Here is a 24,278-nt window from a genome sequence, read left to right as displayed (position 1 = left end):
GTTGGGCAAAGTAAAAGTTTGGGTACCAGTTGACTGGCCACTGGGCCCAAGTGAGCTTTCATTTTTTGCGTTCGCGTTTTTTTGGGTGTGTGTGAACCTTGGGACTTCCGTAGATGTGTGAGTGGCTGGCTGGTGACGCAGCAGGCCAGGCCACTGAGGCCAGGCAGCGCACTGAGCGACGCGCAGGCGAGCGAACACACCAGAACCACACAGAGAAGAGAGGATCTCTTAACAGTCAAGATGGCGACATCGGAGCCGGTAAGAGAGCCATCCGCTGCTCACACCTCACATATCGGCCAACAACACACACGGAGAGAACAAAAAAATCCACATTTGACCAGTTCGGTAGATAAACGCCGCGTGACTGACTGGAGTCATATATGTGATATTCGGGGGCGAATTGTCGCGCGTTTTGGCTGCTGTTGTGTGTCACTTTAATGTGGATGGGTTAGCTTAGCTACCGTTAGCACAGCAATGTGATGGATGGGGGGGGGGTGGATGGATTTTTATTGCTTGACTTTGTTGGAAGGGAGGGACTGCCGGGCATCGTCTGAGAGTATCTCCATTCATTGATTGATTTTTTTTACTCTTATCTCTCGCTTTGTGTGTGAACACTTTGATGTTGATTTTACAAAACACACCCCGCCCGGTGGCTTAAAAAAATGAACGATTGATATCGATATCACGAAATCAAATAAATTGTGATACCTGGGAGGACACGTGTGTGTGTGTGTGTCTGTCTCTCTGCGCTAGCTAGCGTCAGCTAGCACAGCTATGTATTTTCTTAGTGTGGTTGCCGGTTGGTTAGCTTACATTATAAATGTAATGTATTTATTGCCATCCTTCGTGATCTATCTAATCGGGGGGCGCTGAAACGTTACGTGGATGAATTTAGTAACTGGAGAAGCCACTGCCTTAACAGTTGACTTAACTGACTGACACTGCACTTTTGGGGCGAATCCTTAAAAGCAGTGAGACTGAAATAGGTGACTGTTAGTCATCAACAGGAGAAGAGATGGATGGGTTGCTCTATAATTCAGTGGTTTTCATTTCAACCAGTGGTCCTTGAGGGGGTTCCAGGTGGTCCCCAGTTCAATTCAAATTAAATGATGGAGAGTTGGTAACCAAATCGACCCTTGTAGAGCATTAACTCTACAAGGGTCCATTTGGTGGGTCCACTCTTGTTTGCCTTTGATAACGGGCAAACGTTGATCAAAATAACAATGGAATGTTGCATGACCCCCCACACCCACACACACACTATTGTGTTGGGTGGGTCCCTGGGTCAAAATCTGTTGAAAACTGCTGCTCTATATCCATTTGAATGGCTGCTGTTAACATTTAATTTTCTCCCCAACAGAAAGCAGCAGCTGACACTGAAGAAGCCCCAACCATAGAGGACACCCCTGACACCCCTGGCCCTGACCCCGTGGCCCCCCCACCTGTGGTCGCTAGTTCTGAGGATTATGTTAAACACCCGTTGCAAAACAGGTACAGATCTGGGATTCACAACCTTTTTGTTGTTGTTGTTTTTGTTTCAAGTACCCCGGGTATGTTTGGTTCCATTTTGTAGAGTTCCAGACCCATACGAGTCCATTTGGACCCCTGTTGGTGCCCAGACTCGGTAACGTGTCATTGTTTTCGACCGCTCATTAGCCCGACCCATACTAGCCCTATCCCTAACTAACCACGGTGGAGTCTTAACCATGATCGGTGTAATGGTACTGAGGTTTGCACGCAAAACACTCTTGATTGCACTCAGGGTTTGCCTACTTAAAAAGCTGTAAAGGGAGCTTAAGGCCCTTCTTGATGTCAATCAAGTCACCTTAATTCAAGTGGCAGATGCCAAAAATTTCTAATTTATTTAATATTTTAATTACAAATTGTGTGGAATGTCTTGTGTTCTACCTGCACAGCCGTTGTGATCTACTGGTAGATTGTGATCTACCTTTTAGACACCCCTCGTCTAGCCTGTGTTGCTGCTTGCATACATACAGGCAGATCAGTTTGCCATACTAGTATTGTTATAGTATTGCCACTGGAACTTAATTAACATATAGTATTGGGGGGAACTGCTGGCTTTGCTAGTCGGTTAGTTGCCACACCTGATAGTTGGCATGTTGACATAGATAGACTGTTGGCATAAAATTCATCCTCATTGTCACTGAAAAAGGACTTTGTCATGCTAACGTAGTGGCTCTTTACATATGCGCTGTGGAGCACACCTCTCTAACGGCCGTGCTGCACCAGGCCTTTCAAAGTGTGTGTGTGTCCGCGTCTAGTATACGCACACACATACTTTTAGATTCCAAATGTAAAGTCTGCATATGCACTATTGCTTGCGTACACACACACTTGGGGTAGCTCAGCTGTAAAGTAGCAATGGTCAGTAAACAGGTTTTATTTGATTTACGACTTCCTGTGATTATTTAAGCTTAAAGCTCCAATCCGGTATTTCTACACGCCTCCTCAACGGACCTGGTGATGTGACCCTGTATATATTATTTACTGAAGTAATGAAATTATTAGACACTAAAATAGCATATTGTAATGTGACAACAGGCTAACAGTCATGTAGACTTCTAGCTGTGTATATAATGCGCGATTGGATAGCCTGATCCAACATTTACCAATAGCAGAGTATGGAGATTGTCTCCAACCACAGCAAATGGGCCTGTTTTTTATCATATTACCACACGCCATGACACAGATAAAATGCACTGTTAAATAAATTCCAGATTGGGGCTTTAAAATGCTACTTACAAGCAATTGATTATTTGCCACGTGGTGGATATTATTTTGTGTCTTGTTGAAATGTGGCACAGAAAAGACTGACGGGCGACGGCTACTAAAAAAAAAAGATGCATATGCTGATCTGAGAGAAGGTTGCATTTCTGGTGGTAACATTTCAAAGAGGGGTCAGTATAAAAGTTCATGGCCTACTGATCGATTTGCACACTGTTGCCGTTCACAGGAGTCCTTTAAAGTAATGTTAACTATAATCCTGTGTTGGTGACAACTGACAACCAATTCAGCAGTACTGTAGTGGAGCTGGAAGGGAAATGCTGAGTGGACGGAGCCCTGCTTCAGTGGGACACTTCTGGGCCTTTCTGCTTGTTCAGCTCAGCCTCTCAGATGAAGGTTGTCCTCAACTGTTCTATTCTCACAGTGTAATCCTAGCATTAGAGCTTCTGGTCTTTCAGTTTCTTTTGGTGGTGGGGGGGGGGGGGGGGGGTCATATTGGGTGTTGGTGTGTGTTAGTGGAGGAGGTTGCACCATGAAACTTGTCTCTCAGGCTGAGGGGGGATGTTGAATCCACTCTTGTTTGTGTGCCTTTTGTCTGCATTGTGGTTTCACCTGAAGGAAGTCTCGCGGGAGGGGGTTCCAGATGGCCTAGAATTGCCTTGAGTCGCAGTGTGTTGCGAAACTGGTTTACAAATGTGTCATAACTAATCTCGTGTCAGTGTTTCCTTTTGGCATCTCCAAATAGTAGTGATTAATCCCAAAATGGGTCTGCCATTCATTGGCTTTACGTCGGCTGACATATATGTTTACACGCATGGCTGTCTGCCCTCGGGCTGGGTTCATCGGAGGAGTCACGCCGCTCTGCACCACCGTTGTGTAATATCTTGTGTCACACACTGGTGGCAGCAGACCCCCGCCCTGTGCTTGGCTATGATGTTCTGCTCATATGGTAGTAGGACACGAGTCTTTTTAGGGCATTATGCACTGGCTAAAAGAGGGACTCAGTTCATGCCCCCTTATGCCCTCATAATCCCTCCCCTTTTAGCCCATTAAGACCTGCCACCAATTCTACAAATTACTTCTGAAAATCGGTAGTTGGAAAAACATTTTTGTGCCAAGGAAGGACTCCCAAAATGCATTTGGCCACAGATCCCCTCCATCTGAAAATGAAGAAGAGAAGATTTGTGTGATTAAAGAAAAGAAAAGACAAAGCAAAATTATTTAAAATAAATTCAAATGCTTTCAAGATTTTTCATTGGGTTTTAATGTTCTAGACATACCCTTCCTGAGAACTGAAGACAAATGGCACCCCTCAAAGTGTGTGTGTGTGTGTGTGTGTGTGTGTGTGTGTGTGTGTGGCAGATGGCTGCCTGGCTCCTACTGATATGCACGCCACTCTGACTAGATGTTGTACTGTGGTGAAACATGATTCATGACCTCGCTTATTTGGTGTATTTATGTTTTATGGTCTCAACTCTAAATGTGTTCTGTTGTTTTTTTTGATGGGCGCTCAAAATGCATGGCTTTCCGAAATTACATCATAGGCCAGCCTAGTCTATGGACTTAATGTTTGTTTAGAGTCTAATTATAAATTTCCCATCCCAGCCAATGTCTATGGGCTTGTATGTTTGTTTAGGGTAAATATAATGTTTAGGGTAAATTATGGTAAGGCACGATTATACATGACTATACGCTGATTATATCCAATCCAATTTTATTTATAGAGCACATTTAAAACAACAAAGTTGACCAAAGTGCTGTACAATTAGGCAATTTTGTAGGTAGTGGTAGTGTTGGAGCCAGCCTGACACGGCTAGGAAGCTGGTTCCACAGTTGAGGAGCAATGACTGAAAAGGCTCGGTGCCCTCTCACACCTTGCCTTATTAGGGATGACAAGGAGATTATAAATACATCTTGTAATAAATATTTGTTTTATCTGCGCACCTCTCACCTTACCTAAGCGTATATTTATTATTTACATCTGCTCTTGTAACATTATTTATTATTTAAATGAGAGATTATTTTCTAAAACAGAATACATTTGTTATTCTGACTTTTGTATTTAACAAATGCTTTAAAATAATTTTATTAACTGTTCTTTTTATTTATTTATTTCTTAGATGGGCCCTTTGGTATTTCAAAAATGACAAGAGCAAAAGCTGGACGGAGAACTTGCGTCTCATCTCCAAGTTTGACACAGTAGAAGACTTCTGGGCGTAAGTGTTTCTCAACAACTCTGTAATGATCGGTACAATGATGTAATCGTGGCTTTATTATCAATATGCTGAATGGAAAAGCAAAGACCATGGACGGTCCCTAACTGCCCTCCCATTCAAACGCAGGCGAGGGCAGACGAAGACAATGGACGGTCCCTAACTGCCCTCCCATTCAAACGCAGGCGAGGGCAGATGGAAACAGAACAGACCCCCCGGGGCTCCTCCAGCAGCTGAGTCTGCAAGCGCGTTTATACTCTGGTAGTAGACCACGACTCCACGAGAGAACATAGGCGTTGACCATGCCCAACGACTCAGAATGTCTGTGTGAACGTCTGTGACTACAGTGGAGGGTGGGCTTCACCAGAGCGTGAATGGGAGTAATTGGTACTGTACACCTACCTCATATTATATCACATTTAACAAGGTTACAGCCAGGTCAGCGAAGTAGGTCCTGAAGTTGGGGAATAATCACACATAGCATTTTCATATTTCCCCCACAATCGGAGCTTGGCGCTTTCAGAATGGGTAAATGGTGCATCGCGAGGTTCAGATGTAATGCAGTTCACAATGTAATGCACATTGTAAACTGCTGGGAAAGCTCCTTTTCCCAGCAGTTTACAATGTGCATTACATTCACCCATTCACACACCGACGGGTTCAGTGTCTTGCTTAAGGACACTTCGACAGTAACACAGGGGGAGCCCGGGATGGAACCAGGAACCTTGCGATTCCTAATCAGCCGATATACTCCCTGAGCCACTGTCGCCCCTTCATAGGCCAATATACTGCAAACAGAAATGGGTCACTTCTCAATAACTGAATAACACACCATTTACATTGTTTTATAAATTAGGTGCAAATGATTTTGGCTGCCAACCAGCACTGTATCTGTGAATGTCAATAATCTAATTGTTGTGGTGTAATAACATGGCAACTTGGCTGGGGCAAATTCCACTATGCTTTAGTTGTCATTATTTAATTATCTCCGACAGAGATAGACATTGCTATTATAAAATAATCTTTATTGATCCCTGGTGGGAAATGCAGGTGGGATTGAAACACAGGACGGCTGTCACAAATTATTTGGCCTTTTCCCATAGATTAAAAATGTCTATACACTAGTAGTAGTAACATAATCTTTCTCCTTCTTCTTCCAGGTTATACAACCACATACAGCAACCAAGTAAACTTGGCTTTGGCTGTGACTATTGCTTATTTAAGGTAAGGGCCTTCCACCAACCTGAGCCCAGTATACTATGTCCTAGTGTTCACTGGTGTTGAGCTAAAGCTTGGGACCCTTTAGGATTTGAACGATTCCGGTTCCTCAAAAGGAACCCTGGGTGATAAGACTTGACCCCTGCTGGTCAAGTAAGACAGAAAAGCAACTCGCTTTTCCGTTTGTGACGACGTCGTGCATATGAAGAGACGAGTTGAATTCATAACGTTTCCACCAAAACTTTACCCCCGTTCATGGGGGACATTTCATAGTGCCTTATTTGACCAGCGGGGGTCTCCATTTTCATTAGAAACTGTAGTAGCATATACAACTTTGTACATGTTGCAATGCACTACTGGGTAATTTGGGTGTTTGTTTCTCTGAACAAATAGCATAGCGATAGCGTGTCTGTTCAGCTTTTTTAGATTAGGGTTTGAGTGGTTTGGCCGAGCGCAGCGCAGACAGAGACATTGCTGCTACATGGTGGTAAAACAACCGAGAACTTAGGACAGCGAGTGAGAACTGCAGACGAAAGATGCTCTCCTCAGGCTGGTAGCCTACTACTGGTCAACCCTCAGGCTCCTGGCTGGTAGCCTACTACTGGTCAACCCTCAGGCTCCTGGCTGGTAGCCTACTACTGGTCAACCCTCGGGCTCCTAGCTGGTAGCCTTCTGCTGGTCAACCCTCAGGCTCCTGGCTGGTAGCCTACTACTGGTCAACCCTCAGGCTCCTGTCTGGTAGCCTACTGCTGGTCAACCCTCATGCTCCTGGCTGGTAGCCTACTGCTGGTCAACCCTCAGGCTCCTGGCTGGTAGCCTACTGCTGGTCAACCCTCATGCTCCTGGCTGGTAGCCTACTGCTGGTCAACCCTCATGCTCCTGGCTGGTAGCCTACTGCTGGTCAACCCTCAGGCTCCTGGCTGGTAGCCTACTGCTGGTCAACCCTCATGCTCCTGGCTGGTAGCCTTCTGCTGGTCAACCCTCAGGCTCCTGGCTGGTAGCCTACTGCTGGTCAACCCTCATGCTCCTGGCTGGTAGCCTACTGCTGGTCAACCCTCAGGCTCCTGTCTGGTAGCCTACTGCTGGTCAACCCTCAGGCTCCTGGCTGGTAGCCTACTGCTGGTCAACCCTCAGGCTCCTGGCTGGTAGCCTACTGCTGGTCAACCCTCAGGCTCCTGGCTGGTAGCCTACTGCTGGTCAACCCTCAGGCTCCTGGCTGGTAGCCTACTGCTGGTCAACCCTCAGGCTCCTGTCTGGTAGCCTACTGCTGGTCAACCCTCAGGCTCCTGGCTGGTAGCCTACTGCTGGTCAACCCGCAGGCTCCTAGCTGGTAGCCTACTGCTGGTCAACCAGCAGGCTCCTGGCTGGTAGCCTACTGCTGGTCAACCAGCAGGCTCCTGGCTGGTAGCCTACTGCTGGTCAACCCGCAGGCTCCTAGCTGGTAGCCTACTGCTGGTCAACCAGCAGGCTCCTGGCTGGTAGCCTACTGCTGGTCAACCCTCAGGCTCCTGGCTGGTAGCCTACTGCTGGTCAACCAGCAGGCTCCTGGCTGGTAGCCTACTGCTGGTCAACCCGCAGGCAGCCGGTGTCTTCCTTCCAGGTTCTCACTCGCTGTCCAGTGTCCACCACCAAGCTCAGTCTTGTCCTAGTCCACCACCATGCAGCAGCAATTAAACACTAATCTAAAGGCTGAACAGACAGACACACTATCGCTATGCTATTTGTTGACAACAAGTCAACGAGACGAGTGACGTCATGCACCAGACACTGTAAAATGGCACCCCTCTTAGGATTAAAATATTAACTATTTTTACAGCGAAGAAGATGTCACATGTGTTTTTCATTTGAAAATGTAATTATAGAGGGCAAGTATAATGTTTTAAGTCTTATCACCCAGGGTTCCTTTTAACGATTCCCTCTTAAAGGTCTGATTCCTTAGCGGCTCCCTTCTAACGATTCCTGTGTGTTACTTTATATATTCCTCGCTGGTTCTTACAGTGGGGTACAGGGGACCCTCTGGGTTACTTCTGGGGGTTCCAAAATGGATCCTTAACAGGTCTGTAACTCTTGAAAGTGTACACATGGAACCAAATGGATCCCTCACGGGCCCATTTGTTTCCATGTGTACACTCAGAGTTATGGTGGTCCTTGAAATTAAAATGTTTAAGTAGAAGGGGTTGGACACGCTAGTATATACTTATTTTTGACAAGACATTTATGATTTGACCTATGGGAAAACTGGCAGAAAAAGACTTGCTTGCTGCATGCCATTTTGTTTTAGACTCCTTCGACCAGGGGTTCTCAACGTTTTTGGCTGGAGACCCCTAGAAATGCTTTGGCCATGTCTCCTTAATTTGTTATGCAGCGAGCAAGTCCTTTTCTGCCAGTTTTCTTTTGTTTTAGACTAGAAACCTGCCGTTTCTAGTCTGTCAGTATATTGGTTCCCCCGTCACTGACTCCAACGTTAGCTGAAATCTTCCCACCCTTTTATCTCTGAATCTAATCTCAGATTCGAATCAAAACGACCTTTATTGACGACTGGTCACGTCGCTAGCTAGTCTCGGTAAAATAACTCATGCCTCGGGGGGGTCCGTGACCTGAAAAGTGTTAAGTGGTGCTTGTGTGTGTGCGTTGTGCTTCAGGATGGGATCAAGCCCATGTGGGAGGACGACAGGAACAAGCTGGGAGGACGATGGCTGATGACCCTCAGTAAACAGCAGAGACACAACGACCTCGACCGCTACTGGATGGAGACGGTAAGGCTACCATACACACATCACAATGGCACTCGCTCGCCTATTATTATTATAGTCCGTTTTTGGAGGCACGCAGCGCCAAATCGCCAATGTCACCTGGTGTGTTTTCGTAGCTGCTGTGTTTAGTCGGAGAGTCGTTTGACGAGGCCAGTGAAGACGTGTGCGGCGCCGTGGTCAACGTTCGACCTAAAGGCGATAAAATATCCATCTGGACCAGCCAGTGCCAAAACAGGGACTCCATCATGACGATAGGGTAGGTACCTCATGTTTTTAACGTTGTTTATCATCTGAAAATGTTATCTGACTTTCTGCATGTCAATGTTTTTTATTGTTTTATATTGTTCACTCACTGTACAGCACGTTGTAACTTTGTTTTGAAAGGTGCTTTATAAATACAAAATAAATAGTGCTCTGTGGGTTTCCTGTTCAAATTGATTTTCCTGCAGCTTTGTTGTGATTGGCTCAGAAGCAGATTTGAACACATGACATGTGAAGTTGTCACGTGTGTCTGTGGTTCAAGCCGAGCCAATCAGACAAAGCTATCGGAAAATGAACCGGAACAGAAACTTCTATAAACCTGGGACTACAGTTATGCATAGAAGGCTGTTATAAGTTGTACTGTTACATCATTTTGACCACTGGATGGCGCCACAAAGTCAGTTTGAAAAATGTCATTTAGCACTTGAAGCATTCTGAAGTTTGATACTTTGAAACAATTTGGGTATGATACTAGAACCATAATCTCACTCTTAACAGCCTCTGTCTCTGTCTCTCTCTCTCTGTCTCTCTCTCTCTCTCTCTCTATCCTGACCCAAGTTTTCTGGAAAAACTTAAAATATTTATTCAAAATAAAGTAAAGTACATCTTCCTCTTCCTACAGGACACAGTATAAAGAGCGCCTGAGCCTGAATATCAAAGCCTTGCTCGGCTACCAGTCACATGACGACACGTCCAGCAAGAGCGGATCCACCACCAAGAACATGTACACTGTTTGAACAGTGTCCCCCCCGGCCCCCCTTACTTAATATCTTATAGATTTCAACAATTACCCACCTGGATTTCTTTTCTTTTTTTGGCTACTGTAGAGTCTTTTCCTTTTTTATTGAAAAGAGAATTGTTACTTAAAGTGTATAAAGTTGGGGTTTAAACGCTTAAAAATCACACGATGGCGTCACTTGGCTGAAAATAATGGATTTTCCGGGTTAACTTAATAACTTGAAAATCTGGTTGTTTTAGTTTTTAGTTTTTATTTCCTTTTGGCAAGTGACGACACCCGTCGTGCGGTCGAGTACAAACGAGGCTTCCCGCTCTGAACCCCTGAATCATGACCTTCAGTTACTAACGGGGGGGGGGGGGGGGGGGGGTACCATGGAGGGGGTACCATGGAGCGTCTTCAGTTACTAACGGGGGGAAATAGGGGGGTACCATGGAGAAGTGACCATGGAGCGTCTTCAGTTACTAACGGGGGAAATAGGGGGGTACCATGGAGAAGTGACCATGGAGCGTCTTCAGTTACTAACGGGGGAAAGAGGGGGGGAAACCATGGAGAAGAGACCATGGAGCGACTTCAGTTACTAACAGGGGGGGGGGGGGGGAGTAGGGGTACAATGGGAGAGAACAGCGTTAGCTGAAGCTGTTGCATCCTTGATAGACATGATTTATTTTAGAATTTGAAGAGTTTCTGTGATTAATACCAGTTACTGCCCCTAGCTTAGCTGAGGACCGTTTTGCATTACGTAAGGCTTGGAGATGCGAATAATAATAATAAAAAAAAGTCAATAAATACAAATAAAATAACGTTTTCTTAAATGTAAGACCCTGCGTTCTTTTCATGCAAAGTTGTCACTCCATATGAAAAGTGTTAGTAGCCTCATGGCAAAAAGATAATAGGCAATTTAATTAATTCACAGAGCAAGATTTTAAGGGCAATTTTTTAACTTGCTGGATCCAGGTTAGGTGGGCTAACTCTGAAGCATCTTAAATGGCTTGTAAAGGATTAGGCGTGGCCACACTCCACAAAAATATGGGATCTGGGGTGGGGGGGAGAAATGCCACTTATTGTTTCAGCTATGCTGGAATTGTGGAATATTGCTTGTACTATTTTTTTTTTTAATTATCCCCCCTACCGCCTTTCTCACTCTCTCTGCCCCCTTTACTTTTATTTATAATGTATGCATTGCAGTTGAACTACTACCATGAGACACGTTTCTTCACATTTTGTTTATCTCAACTTTTTCCCTTTTTAAAAATAAATAAATGTGGAGAATAATGTGGACTACTGCTTAATATAGAACATTTGTTTTATTTTTCTCTTTCTTTCTTTCTTTCTTTTCTTTTCTTTTTTTATTATTATTATATATATATTTTTTACAGTTTAATGCATTAAAGATGCCCGAACAGACCCTTTATACAGCAGACATTTTGGTAGAACACAGCTGAAGGTAAAGGCGTTTAATTGTGGGTGTGTTTTCATTTAGTTGTTTCTGTGTACCCATATATGAAGTTAAGTGTCCACACCCAGCAATTGAATATGACCACCTTCTGCTGTGTTTTCGCCTCTGCTGTGATTGGGGGTTTCCATTAGGTGTTCTCACCGTTTTCACCCTAACAAAAACTGTAGATATTGTCGCGCCACTCTTCCGGGTGGCCGCGAAAAAGAGATGATATTCATTGTGAAATGATTTTTTTTTCTCTCATAATGTATCTTTATTATCTGTAATTCCAGGATGTATATTACCTTCTTTCAAGTAAAGGGTAAGTGCTTTGCATTAAAACCTGCGGCCACGTATTCTTCTGTTTGCATCTACATGCATGTACATGGCCGACTTCACCAATTTTCAACCTATCGTTCATATAATTGGTCATGTTCATGGTCCTAATGTTCACGATTAATAGTTGGCCAAATTTGTGACCTCTGTGGTCTTTAATCCTGTCTGGGTTTTCTTTTCAGTCGGCAGAGTATGCCCATACTCGAAAACAATTGTACTGATTCTAAGTGATCACTTGTTCCAACCCAACTCCCTTGGAAAACTTTGTGACAGCTGCTGAAAGTTGGCGTACCATAACGTATATGCAGGCAAAACAATTTTTTCATGATTCTGAATCCATTGTAAGCATTTGTTTTGCTCAAAAAGCTATGGTTATCTGTACGTTAGTGTGGTAACATGGTTTTAAATATTCAGTCCTTTACACCCAACAGTGGAGGAAACGTGCAAGAAAGCATGGTTCAACCACCCTGCTCGGTGGGGGGCAGTTAGGCAAGCCATTAACAGTCATTATTTAATTTCAAGCTTTCTCCCCCACACCACAGGCATTAATTAAAATATACTTCTTTACATTTGATCTTGAAATATTTAAAAATGTTTAAATATATTTAACAAAGGTCTTATATTTATTTGTATTACATTTCAAAGAATTCCCCCCATTGGCCATCTGCAGGCCTAATTTGACCACAGACCATTGGTTGAGAACAAAAAGTGGGATGCATAAACATAGTATGCATATCAAGAGTTTCCAAAATAACAAATCTTAGCCCATATCCCCAACCAACAATGGTTCCCAGGTTGATACTTAGACCTGATTGTAACCCAGGCGCCACCACCCTGACTAAGAGAACTTCAAAGACCCCGTGCCATGACAGGCCCAGGTGTTCCATGCTAGAATACTTTCTTACCTTTCTTTGTCGTTCGCAAATTTCCATCTAAATAAGTAGTAAAGTGTGCCGCTTGGGATATTATTATTTAATATATTATTATATAGAGAGGATATATACAAAAATAATAATTTTGAGTGATGGAAATAAGTGAATTAGCACAACACCCCATAGCCCCATTCAATTCCAATTCAATTAATTTAGGGCTTATGGTAGGGGAAATAGCCAATAAGGAGGTTTTGCACAAAATAACACCTGGACCTCTTTGGTGGGGACTACAAATAAAGGTAAGAAAGCCTTCTAGCATGGAATTATCCTTTTAAAGGACATGTTCCTCCTATTAATACACAATCTAAAGAGCCATAGGGCTGACTTGACTCCTAGCAACCTCATAATGGATAACATAAAGCCAACATGTGTAGTACTGAACTTAGCTGGAACAGTATGTTGCTGGTGAGTGAGTGCTTTAGCGTCAAGACATTGTGTTCTTGTAAAACAGGCAGCGAAACAGGATTCTCTGATCCAACAAGTGGGTGGCGGCTGGACACGCCTGGATATTTCAACACGTCAGCCTTCATACATGCAACCGTCATACATGAACGACGGTTGCAAAATCAGATAAGACGAACCTTTCAAGGTGGTTCACATTCCAGTGAGGTTAATCCGTTGTATCCGTCCAGTTCAACAGAGCTTGAGACAACTATTTGTGACATGTTATGTATCTACCAGAGTAATCTAGTAAGAGAGTAATGACACAACCGTTGACTCTCATTGTAACAATGGAATGCGGAAGTGCTCATTCTATCTCAATGGAATAGTTCCAGCCATAGGAGCAATGTTTGGAACTATCGCCCATAGGCACCCGCTTTGCGGCGAGATCAAAGCGTGTCACCACTCTCTTACTAGATTACTCTGGTATCTACCATTTGAGGACACTAAAAATCCATTCCATGTTTACTGTTAAACAAAAACCCTGAGCTAGAATATCTAACTTAATTTGAACAAAAGGCATCAAAATTCAAATGACTTTGAATATAATTGTTATACTCTTTGCAGCAAAAAAACCCCCATCTGTATCATGGCTGGCATCTTTGTATGCCCATAAAAATGTAATTAGAAAGTGCAGACGGGAGGTATTTGAGGAAATATAAAAAATATCTAGCCATTCAATAATTTATGTCAACATATTACATACAGTTACCATCTAAATTCCCTTGATTTCAGTATCTGTGCTTTCAAGACGAGATGATTTCTCTACATTTCCCAGAACCACCAAAGGAGTGCATTGAACAATTCAAATAATATATTCATTGTCAACGGTATTGGGACTCGTGTCACATAAATCCATGGATGCCGTTGACGACGCAGGCCCGGCTATCTTTCCGGTGTTGAAGACGCAGACATCAACAACAGAGTCATGGTCCAGCCATTTACTTCTCACATGTCTCAAACCTGCAGCCCACTGTTGTGCTCATGGCATTTCATGTCAGGACACTCCCATCGGCTGCTGATTCAATATCAAAGGTTTGTCTTCCTCTTGGCTCGCCAAAAGGTTTGCGAGCATGGCCGATGAAAAGACGCAAAACTCCACACTGTAGCTGAGCTCAAACAGCTCCAGGTTGACGCTGAGCATCCATTCGAACACGGCCGACATGTGCTGGTACCAGTATTCATCCTGGGAGAACAGCACAGAGTCTGGGGGAACCAGGTTAAGGATGGAATACGACAGCTGTTGGTACAAACCAAATCTGAAGACATATCCTGAACCGATGAATAGATCGACATGGATGACATCAAGCCCATAGACAAGTACCTGGCTAGAATACCTATTCTGAGAGGAACTTTAGCCAAAAAATAGCAAGCAGATCTACAATACCATGTGAGCTCGTACATCTGCTATTTTCGGTTAAAGTGGTTTGGAGTGTAGAGGGGAAAAGGAGCAGACCAAGTACAGAGCCAAATGTCAAGTTTACTCAGTATTGAGGGGTTACGTGGTTAAATGTATGAAATAAACATTACACAAACACTGATGATAGATAGTGCTGTCAAGTCTATGCAGCCATCTATGAAAATCCAATTAAAGTTTTAAGCTCCAATACAATTACTGGCGGTCTCTGCTTCATCCGATCTCTCAGCTAAAAGGTCCTTGGCCTGAAAAACATTAAAGACCCCCAGTCTAGAATATACCTTTCCTGTACAAGTCATGCCTTCAAAACAATGCAAATGTGCAAACAACTTATTTAATGGCAGTAGGTGGTGGCCAGCCTTGATGTTTTCTAGCCACTGACCCCATTGCACAATATTGATAATTGATCATTAATTTTATGGTGTGTATGAGGTGTCTTACTTGACTAGCCCTTTCTACAAATGCCTTCTAAATCCTGACAGTTTTCTGAAAAACCCATGTTTCTATGTTAGTTGTTCTCAAACATTTTCATGTCAAGGACCCCCAGAATTATATGTATTTGGCCGCCGACCACCATCTGAAAATGTTGTTCCAGGGACACCCCCAGAAGCAAAGATTTGAGTTAAAAACGTTCGCTCTGAGGGGCACGGTGGCACAGTTGGTAGTGCTGTCGCCTCACAGCTAGAAGGTCCTGGGTTCGATTCCCGCTCGGGACGCTGTGGGTGCTGGCGGCGTGTTTCCTCCTCCGCGTCATCAGTGCCCATACCTGAAGGCGGGGTCGGCGAAAGGGCCTTTCTGTGTGGAGTTTGCATGTTCTCCCCGTGTCCCCTAGGGTAGGTACCCTCACAAAAAACATGCAGTAATCCTGGTCACTAAACTGCCTCCCCCTGGCCAGCCGGGGAGCCTGATGGAGGGGAAAGGAACTGGTTGGAATCCACGCGTAAAGGAGCAACTTGGACACTCAGGCATGAAGGAAGCATGAGTTCAAGTCCGTTGCTCTCCCCTTGTCCCCCATATATGGGGACTAGGTTGGTGGAGGGTGTGTAGAGCCCAGGATCACATTAGATGATTGACACAGGGGTGAAAAATGGGTTACAAAATCATGGGATAAAACATATATATAAAAAAAAAAAAAAAACGTTCGCTCTGAAACATATATATACACAAATATATATTCAAACATTTGCGCCACATTTTCAAGACTTTTCAAAAATAGCAAGCTCGGTGCCGCGCTACGAGCTTGTAGATCTGCTAAAGTACAACATAATGCTTAAAACACCAAAATGGGTTAATAGGCTTGTTATAGGAAGGATACAGCAGGAGGTAACGATGACCTGGAGGATGGTGGAAATGATGCGTAACGGGTAGAGGTACTTCTCGTATCCCGTGAGCACACACTTGCCGGTCAGGGCGGTGAGCAGGGTGGTGTAGAAACAGATGCACGTGAAGCTGAGAGCAGCTCCCATGTAGTGCAGGAGGGCTAGGTAGCCTGGCTGTGGAGGACAGGAGGCAAAGACCATCTCATTAGCCAAAGCAGTGGTGTTAAGTAAATACTTTTACTTAAGTGTTGTGATGTCAGAACAGGCCAGCTCCATATATGGAGATATAGGGGTGATCAGGTCCAGAGCCTGGGCAGAGGCTTTTGTGCTGGTTCTGGACAGTGGTGTATCCGACGGACTCGACACTGGGCACTGCACTCCCTGTGGGGGTGTGGAACGGGTGTGCCAAATTTGAAGTCGGTTCTTGAGTAACGTGGATTATAATACGACTACACACGTATGTACAGACTTGGTGCGAGGTATTTGTACTTTACTTGAGTGTAAAATGTTAAGTACTTTTATTTCTACTCCACTACATTTCAGGGTCAAATATTGTACTTTTTCTCAGAGACGTGCTGGCCATTGGGGAATTCGGGACAACTCCTGAACGGCCGGTCCAGTCTAGGCCAGCCGTTAAAAAAAAATATATATATATAATATATATTATATAATCATATATTTTATTTCGAAGATACACAATTATCTTTTATCAAGGTAACAGCCTATATAATCATGTTGCTTTGTGACATAATAATGCCTCAGCCATTCTGGCTGCAGCCTGTCAGTGTCACACAGTACACACTCCACACGGCCGGCCGACTAATTAACTATAGCCTATACGGCCTACAGCTGTGGGTAGATACAGATATAGTATATAGTATGGTAGATGCACGTGTTTAGGCTTCGTAGTAGCCTACTGTGGTGTCAGCCGTGCATGTGACGTCACGTGTCGCGCAACATGCAGAGACAGCACGCTGCTGACCTCACAATGGCCTTTTCCCATGGTTGTCTCATCACTTGGTTTGATCAAGCTAGAATTTCTGGAATTTGTTTCCTGAGTTACAAAAAAAATCCCTTTTGTGTAAAACAATGCAGCACTGTCTTCTGTTGCAGGTATAAACATGACATCCATGGACAATGATTTTAGGTCACTGTAGGACCTAAAGTTACCTAAAATGCTCTCACACGCCCTTGATTCGTCTGTGTTTCGTTTCGCTATGACTTGACAGTAGATCACATTACACATAATGGATCAGTTTATTCATATTTGATATGTAAATAAATTAGCTGTATGTATTCCTAATATCAAAACCAAGTCCAAGTAGAAGGGGTGTGTGTGTGTGTGTGTGTGTGTGTGTGTGTGATTTAAGTACTCTGGTTTATAATAAATACATTTTATCATTATTATTATTATTAGCAGCAGCAGCTCAAAAAGACAAAGACAGAGTTGTACTGGTCGACCCCAGTCATGATGGTGGTGACAGTGAGGAGGTGGTTGACTTGGAGGAGGAGGAGGTGGTTTTGGAGGAGGAGAACGGTGCAGCATTTGTATTATATTGCTTTCTTTTTGTTATTGTATTAGAATGTAGCACAATGTTATTTGCAGTACAGTATCCGAGTGTGAACTGTGCAAAAAGTTAAATATAACCAATATTTGATTGAACCAATCATACTTGTTTTCACCTTAAAATGGAGTGTGCCTTAGTGATTTTCCCATGGTTGTCTCATCACTTGGTTTGATAAATCTAGAACTTCTGGACTTTGTGTCCTGAGCTACTAAAAAATCCCTTTTGTGAAAAACAATGCAGCACTGTCTTCTGTGGCAGGTATAAACATGACATCCACGGACAATGATTTTAGGTCAATGTAGGACCTAAAGTTACCTAAAATGCGCTCACACTCCCTTGATTCGTCTGTGTTTCGTTTCGCCTAGAGGGCCTCCGCACCTCCACTTCCCGGGCTGAATTATGGGCCTAGCACATCCCACTACAATTATTTGACAACTTTAGTTACTATGTAGATTTTGATTATTTAAACATACATTAACCACATCAGCCACATTTGGGGCAAGATCTTGTCAGATCTTGTAGATTTGAAAATACATTTTGATGCCAATACTTTTACTCAAGCACATTTTGAATTCCGGACTTTTACTTCTGTTTCTACATTGCAGTATTGATACTTTTACTTAAAGGACCACTTCACCACTTTTCAACCCATCTTCATATAATAGGTCCTCACTAAAAATCATGGGTTCCATTTTCGCAACTTTTCAGGACTAGAAAGCCTGCAGTTTCTATTAGCTTGGATTCCCCATCGATGATGTCACTGGTGGACGGGTTTCTGAACTGCCCACAGTCCTCCTAAGAGACACAGACTGAGTATGAAATAAAAGTGTGTGAACACAAGTATATATATATATATACTATTTTTGTATCATTTATTGTTAAAGGTTCAGCAAATTGAGTTTTGTATTGTGTGTCCAGAACCATCTTTATTTCTTTATTGTTACCACACCCTCCTTATCCAAATACCATACATACTGTACTGTATACATGTGTAATATAATTGCCTTTGCTGGGGAAATTCTAAAGGTATTCTAAAAGTCATTGAGTGTGTCAGGTGTCTGCTCAACTTGTTAAGCATGTACGTCATGTGACGACGAGACAAGATGTGGCGTTTTATCATGAACATTAGTGAGGACCAATTATATGAAGTGGTGAGTACCAAATTCTTAGGCGATACCGATGTTTAAAATAACAATTTTAGCCGATAGCCGATTATTATTTATGTCCTCCTTCTGTGCCAGGAAAACAAATACATCTTCATTATAGAAATAACTTTGCAGAATCTAAAGCTTGGTAGCCTGCAGATGAGATAACCAACACACCAACATAGCCAGTGCAAAATTGATGCTTGCAGATAAATATCGGCTACTGACACCAGTTAATGTCGGCTTCATTTCCAGACATATCATAGCATCCCTGGTTAAAATCTAAAATGACACAGATGCTTTCCCGGTTTTAATGGATAACATATGTACACCTTGAAGTGACCGTCGGCTAGTTATGGGTTTTTGCAGTCATGGATACCCTACAAAAATGCACCAAGAAACGTATTAATGTACATAATTATACAAACTCCCTGTTTGTGCCTTCACTGAAAATGCATTTCTTACTTGACTTTATTAATTAAAAAATATTTCTGACTATAGGCCTTGGCCAGTAATAAGGTTAACAAGCAGATCATTTACTAGGGCTTTAATTGCAGCACTCAATGGTAACAATGGTAACTCTTCAGTCCCTCCTGTTTGAACATGGGCATATGCCTAAACAATGGCATACCTTTATCTTCCTAAGGTGAAATCGCTGACACGATGACAGTGTCAGGCGCTCACAGTGACGCGTTCAGGGTGCCAGGTGGCCTGCTGCAGTGTCTGTCTCTTTGTGTTGCAAACTGTCATTATTTGGTAGCAAAGCAAATATGCAGCCAGATTGACTTCAACAATCATGGACCTCCCAAATAGTATATGACGTTGTTTCATTGTATTGCCAATTCCTACTTACTACGTACTGCTGAGACTATAGCACCCAAGGTGTGTCCCTGCCTAAAGAGTGTGTGAACACAAGTATATATATATACTATTTTTGTATCATTTATTTTTAGGTTCAGCAAATTGAGTTTTGTATCGTGTGCCCAGAACCATCTTTAATTCTTTATTGTTACCACACCCTCCTTATCCAAATACCATACATACTGTACTGTATACGTGTGTAATATAATTGCCTTTGCTGGGGAATTTCTAAAAGTATTAAGTCATTGAGTGTGTCAGGTGTCTGCTCAACTTGTTAAGCATGTACGTCATGTGATGACGAGACAAGATGACTGAACTGGAATATCACGTTAATACGACATAATGACCAAATCAGTGGATCTCACTTGAACTTGAACATGACATGGGATGTGTGTGTGTTGATGAGAATCGACATGTAGCCTTCTCGTTCTTTAGCCCATTTAGGCAAAACGCAGAGTTTCAAACTTATATATCTGCTACTTTAGGTATGTTTGTGTGACGCTGTATTATATAACTAGGGCAACAATTTATGAAAAAACACAAAAAGTTAGGATTTAGAAGGCATGTCATTACTGTCAGGCAGAAACCTCTTATCTCCATTTTCTGACTGTTTTGTTGAAATCCTATGTTATATAGGCCTACCTAAAATCTAGACAGATGCTTTCCAGGTCTAAATTGGTTCAAATTCAATCTGATCTAAGCTTTCTGTGCATAACTCTGAAACAAGGTCTTGCTTTCTTCGGTCATGATATCGGCCTCTACAGACACATAAAGCAAACAGTTTCCACCTTTGTTTGCTTTTCAGACATGTACTGTACAAATGGAGGCCTCTTAACTTTATTGCTTATCGTACAGGATATATTACCCCTTGATAGCAGAAATTGCTTGCAGTTTCATTCACACTTTTTAATTGACAGAGCGTCCATGTACATGACCACGTATATGTACATATACTGTATCCAAAAGGATAAAAGAAAAGCTAGAGAGCTGTTTTACTATTGGTTTGGCTGTTTGAGGTCAGTCTGTGTGTATGTGGATTGAACCATTTGAAATATGAGCTACTCACATTGCAGTTTCCAGCTACAAATGCCCCAAAAGATGACACCACTCCGAAGGCCAGTGCAAACTTGCTCAGCATTGCATGTGCAGCATTTCGTTCCATGATGTGGGCATGGTGGAAAATACTGAACACCAGAACTAACACATAGAATCAGAGTTAGTTTTAATGCACATCATTCATAATGGAGTATAGCCTCTAGGGGCTCCATCTTGCGCCACCCTTATCCCTTAACCCTAAACTTATTTGCCATTTTTTACTATTTTGAAAATCATTTTAAAATAGTTCAACTAGCCAATCTACATCTACATGTTGTGAGCTTGTAGATCAGCTATTTGAACTATTTTAAAATAGTAAAAAATGGCAAATATGTTTAGGGATAAGGGTTAAGGTGTGGCGCAAGATATAGCCCATATATGTCTTTGTTTTTTGTACATTATCTTTAGTCTTTTACTCACAAAGGAAGGAGGTAGCACTGATGGAAGTAGTAAAGAGGGAATTCTCTGGTGCTTTTTCTCCACTTGAGCTGAAACCAGTAATTTGATAATTTATTAAAACAATTATGTCCACGTTACAGTGATCAATTCCAAGAGGAAGTGAGGTGGCAGGTGAAATGTTTAGGTGCTTATTTACTTCTAATTTACAGTCTAATTACCTTATCGTGGGGACTCTGCAACATCCCACAGATGCATTTGTTTTGCAGTCATATGCAGAAAGGTCCCTAAAACAGAAAAATGTTTATTATTCTTTTTTTTACGGTAATAGCTCCCAACCCCATCATTAGTCCATTGAAAGTCAACTAATTATCCACTAGATTTCCCATGAAAGGAGTTGAAACTCACCAGCTACCAAGGGAGCACACATGATTGTTTTGGTAGGCCAGGCCATATCTACGAGAGAAACAGAAGTACGAATCCAGCAAATTAAAAAGCTAATATTTCAACTGTGTTTTTCATTGGGATATTTATTATAATGCAGAAACAGATTATTGAAAAACAAAACAAAAAACATCATCTTCCCTATAATTAAACAATGGAGCAATTTAAAAAAAAAGTGGGACCTCAGAACAGAATTTCCATTGACTTTCTGTGGACTCTTAAAAGTCTTGTATATGGTATACATACAGTATAGTGCACTGGTTCCCAAACACTGGATTTTTATGGATCCCTTCATTTTGTGTTTTCCTACATTTTGTTTTAATTATTATCATTTCAAAACATTTGACAAAAACATTCCCAGAAAAAGCACCAAAAAAAAGAAAGTCATGAAATTTAAGTTAAGACAGGGCAAACTTATGTCTAGTTTCTTTTTGGGGTCTTGAGCTGAGAAGTTGAGGAATCGTGTGTACTATAACTAGAGTACTATGGAGTATGGAGCAATAGTGGAGTGTGCCAGTGATTTAATCACAACAAATTATCTTCCCCAGTCATGGAAAACATTATGCAGCAGTAGCTTGAGGCACACAATACCCCAACAACACAACACAACACGGGACCTGCGTGTAAAAACAAGCAACTGCATGGGTGTGGTTGACACAATTGCAGAACTATGAAGAAAAGTAGCACCTATACTTTATCATGCCTGGGTATCGAGGCTATCATCATAGTAAACCAGGATCTGTCTTTACAAGCAACCAACCGGAGGCAATAAGGAAGGAATTAGTTTATTGGGCAGTCATTCAATAATAATCACAAACTGGTTCATGATTTATTGTCTGTATAATTATTATAATTGTCTATGCAGATTATGTGTTGAAATAAGAGCACTTATGGACAGTGGACAGTGGACACTGTTGTAAACAAGTGTAATGCTTAATTGGGTCGTCCACTCACAGTTAACAGTCTTTGTATTGAGTTTGTGCTTGAAATGTACGTAATTCTACAAACTGTTAATAAATATTTCAATCAATCAATAGAAGAAATCTGTAGAGTTGTTTCTAGAAGGCTGTGTCATCATTCGCACACCCTTCTGTGCAATGTGCATCATGCCAAACATGTTTTGTTATGCAAGAGCATATTTCAAATTGAAGTTCAAGTTGAATTTGTCGATGGTTCTCTGAATTCCCAGGATTTTTCCTCTCACATTTGTTTTGAGAAAAGAAAAGAAGAAATATATTCTGTATAGTCATAATTGTGAGAAACAAATTCCCAAGCCAGGTCTTTATGTTTGTAGGCTATTCAGCGGTGGAAATTGGCTTTCAAAGTTCTTATTGGAATGTAGACAGTAAACTTCCCCTGTGTATTCAGTTACAGGCGTTGGCAGATTGCTCTATCCTGTCAGACCCATGACGGAAAATATTATGATTAAAATAGAACCCCAAAACAAGAAAGAAAGTCAGCTTCTGATGATCTGAATTCAACAATAATAAATGAATAGAATTCAGACACCACTTTACGCTGTATGTTTGTCAAGATAAAAGTTCGATAAAAGTATGAACATTATAAATTGGTAGAATAAAGTCGGTGGGAGCGTACCTATGTTCCCCAGGTACTATGCAAAAAAGGTTCTTTGTTCCACACTTAGAATAAACCTAAACCTAAACCAGAAACCTAACCTAGTAATTTTAGTAATTCTAGTAAGACTTTACCTTTAGTAGCAAATTCTGATTTAAGCTCAGTCTTTGAACAATCCATTGAACTTTAAGCCTGCCTATAGGCTACTTAAACTATCTAATTAGCATACAATACACTAAAACATAATTGCTCAGACTCTTCAACAAAGATGGCAAAAACAAACATTCTTTGTTCTGTACTTATACTATACAATTGTATAGTACAAAACACTGAAGTCCTTAAACCAGAAACCTAACGCTAACCCTAAACCCTAAGGTAAGTGGGGAACATAGAACCTGGGGAACATAGGGATATGGGAACATAGGAACATAGGACATAGGACATAGGAACATAGTCGACTATCTTGTCCTGTTTTGCACTTAAATGTCATAACTGCACTCTGCTGTTCACTGAACCAAATTCCTAACATGTTTACATGTAATGGCAATAAAGTATTCTGATTCTGATTCTGATTCTGATGACCCCAAATCGGTCATGCCCTGATTGATGAATCCCACTGATTCATGCCAAGTCTCTGTCTGTCAAGTCTCTGCAGTCCAAAAACCATTGTTTGTATATGAAGGCTTTCAATAAGTAAACTTATTTATTGAACATCTGTTGGACATTTCCTACATTTTGTATTGTAGTTAGTTATAACAATGTAGAAGGACGATGCCATGTGATTAAATTAATCTTTTATAAAGCTGCTGTTATGCACTGTTCTTATTTGTACTACTCCATAATTATGACAAACATACAGCCACACACACACACACATGAACACACACACACACACACACACACACACACACACACACACACACACACACACACACACACACACACACACACACACACACACACACACACAGCATACGTGTGCGCACACACACACACACACACACACACACACACACACACACACACACACAGCACACACAGTCCAGTACTTACACGGTCCACGTTCCAATGAAGGAAATCAGGGACAGAGAGATGGGGATGAGAATCCAGACGACCATGTCCTGCTGGAGAATGTAAAACAGCAACAAACAAACAAAAAAAGTCAAATATCCACACGTTGACAGTGTGTTTCTGAAGTCTCTGCTCTGGGAGACACCTTCAGATGTAGTCTCTGTGATCAGTCACGGGAGCAGTCTCTGCTCTGGGAGACTTCTTCAGACGTAGTCTCTGTGATCAGTCACGGGAGCAGCAGCACAATAGAAGAAAGTTACATAGTTCATAGAGTCTTCTCCCTCCCACACACTGAATACATTTCATCTGAGGTT

General features: G+C 42.2%; 2 protein-coding genes across 2 annotated transcripts; one reads left to right on the top strand and one right to left on the bottom strand.

Annotated features, from left to right (window-relative positions):
• The first annotated feature begins 162 nt into the window (after positions 1–162).
• eif4e1c (eukaryotic translation initiation factor 4E family member 1c) lies at positions 163–10,261 on the top strand. The gene is made up of 7 exons (XM_083775772.1): positions 163–258; positions 1,361–1,491; positions 4,866–4,961; positions 6,119–6,182; positions 8,819–8,932; positions 9,046–9,185; positions 9,813–10,261. Exons 1-7 carry the CDS (start codon positions 241–243, stop codon positions 9,925–9,927), a joined length of 678 nt encoding a protein of 225 aa, XP_083631898.1. The 5' UTR covers positions 163–240; the 3' UTR covers positions 9,928–10,261.
• A 2,043-nt stretch (positions 10,262–12,304) lies between these two features.
• LOC310865519 (transmembrane protein 150A) lies at positions 12,305–24,278 on the bottom strand. The gene is made up of 7 exons (XM_083774664.1): positions 23,947–24,278; positions 21,283–21,330; positions 21,096–21,161; positions 20,899–20,966; positions 20,450–20,580; positions 15,806–15,983; positions 12,305–14,279 (listed from the first exon to the last, which is right to left on the bottom strand). The coding sequence occupies exons 1-7, from the start codon at positions 24,009–24,011 to the stop codon at positions 14,071–14,073; spliced, it is 765 nt and encodes a 254-aa protein (XP_083630790.1). The 5' UTR covers positions 24,012–24,278; the 3' UTR covers positions 12,305–14,070.

This window comes from Protomyctophum parallelum (genome assembly GCF_964188405.1).
Source record: "Protomyctophum parallelum genome assembly, chromosome: 10".
NCBI lineage: Eukaryota > Metazoa > Chordata > Actinopteri > Myctophiformes > Myctophidae > Protomyctophum > Protomyctophum parallelum.
The sequence above is the reverse complement of the archived record's forward strand: the minus strand, read 5'-3'. Positions and strand labels throughout refer to the sequence as shown.

Coding starts and splice junctions, on each gene's coding strand:
- eif4e1c (XM_083775772.1), top strand. Junction 4,962..6,118: donor ACAGTAGAAGACTTCTGGGC/GTAAGTGTTTCT, acceptor TTCTTCTTCCAG/GTTATACAACCACATACAGC. Junction 8,933..9,045: donor ACCGCTACTGGATGGAGACG/GTAAGGCTACCA, acceptor GTGTTTTCGTAG/CTGCTGTGTTTAGTCGGAGA.
- LOC310865519 (XM_083774664.1), bottom strand. CDS start 24,011: ATGGTCGTCTGGATTCTCATCCCCATCTCTCTGTCCCTGATTTCCTTC. Junction 21,162..21,282: donor GTGTGCTCCCTTGGTAGCTG/GTGAGTTTCAAC, acceptor TTTCTGTTTTAG/GGACCTTTCTGCATATGACT. Junction 15,984..20,449: donor TTGTAGCTGGAAACTGCAAT/GTGAGTAGCTCA, acceptor TGTCCTCCACAG/CCAGGCTACCTAGCCCTCCT.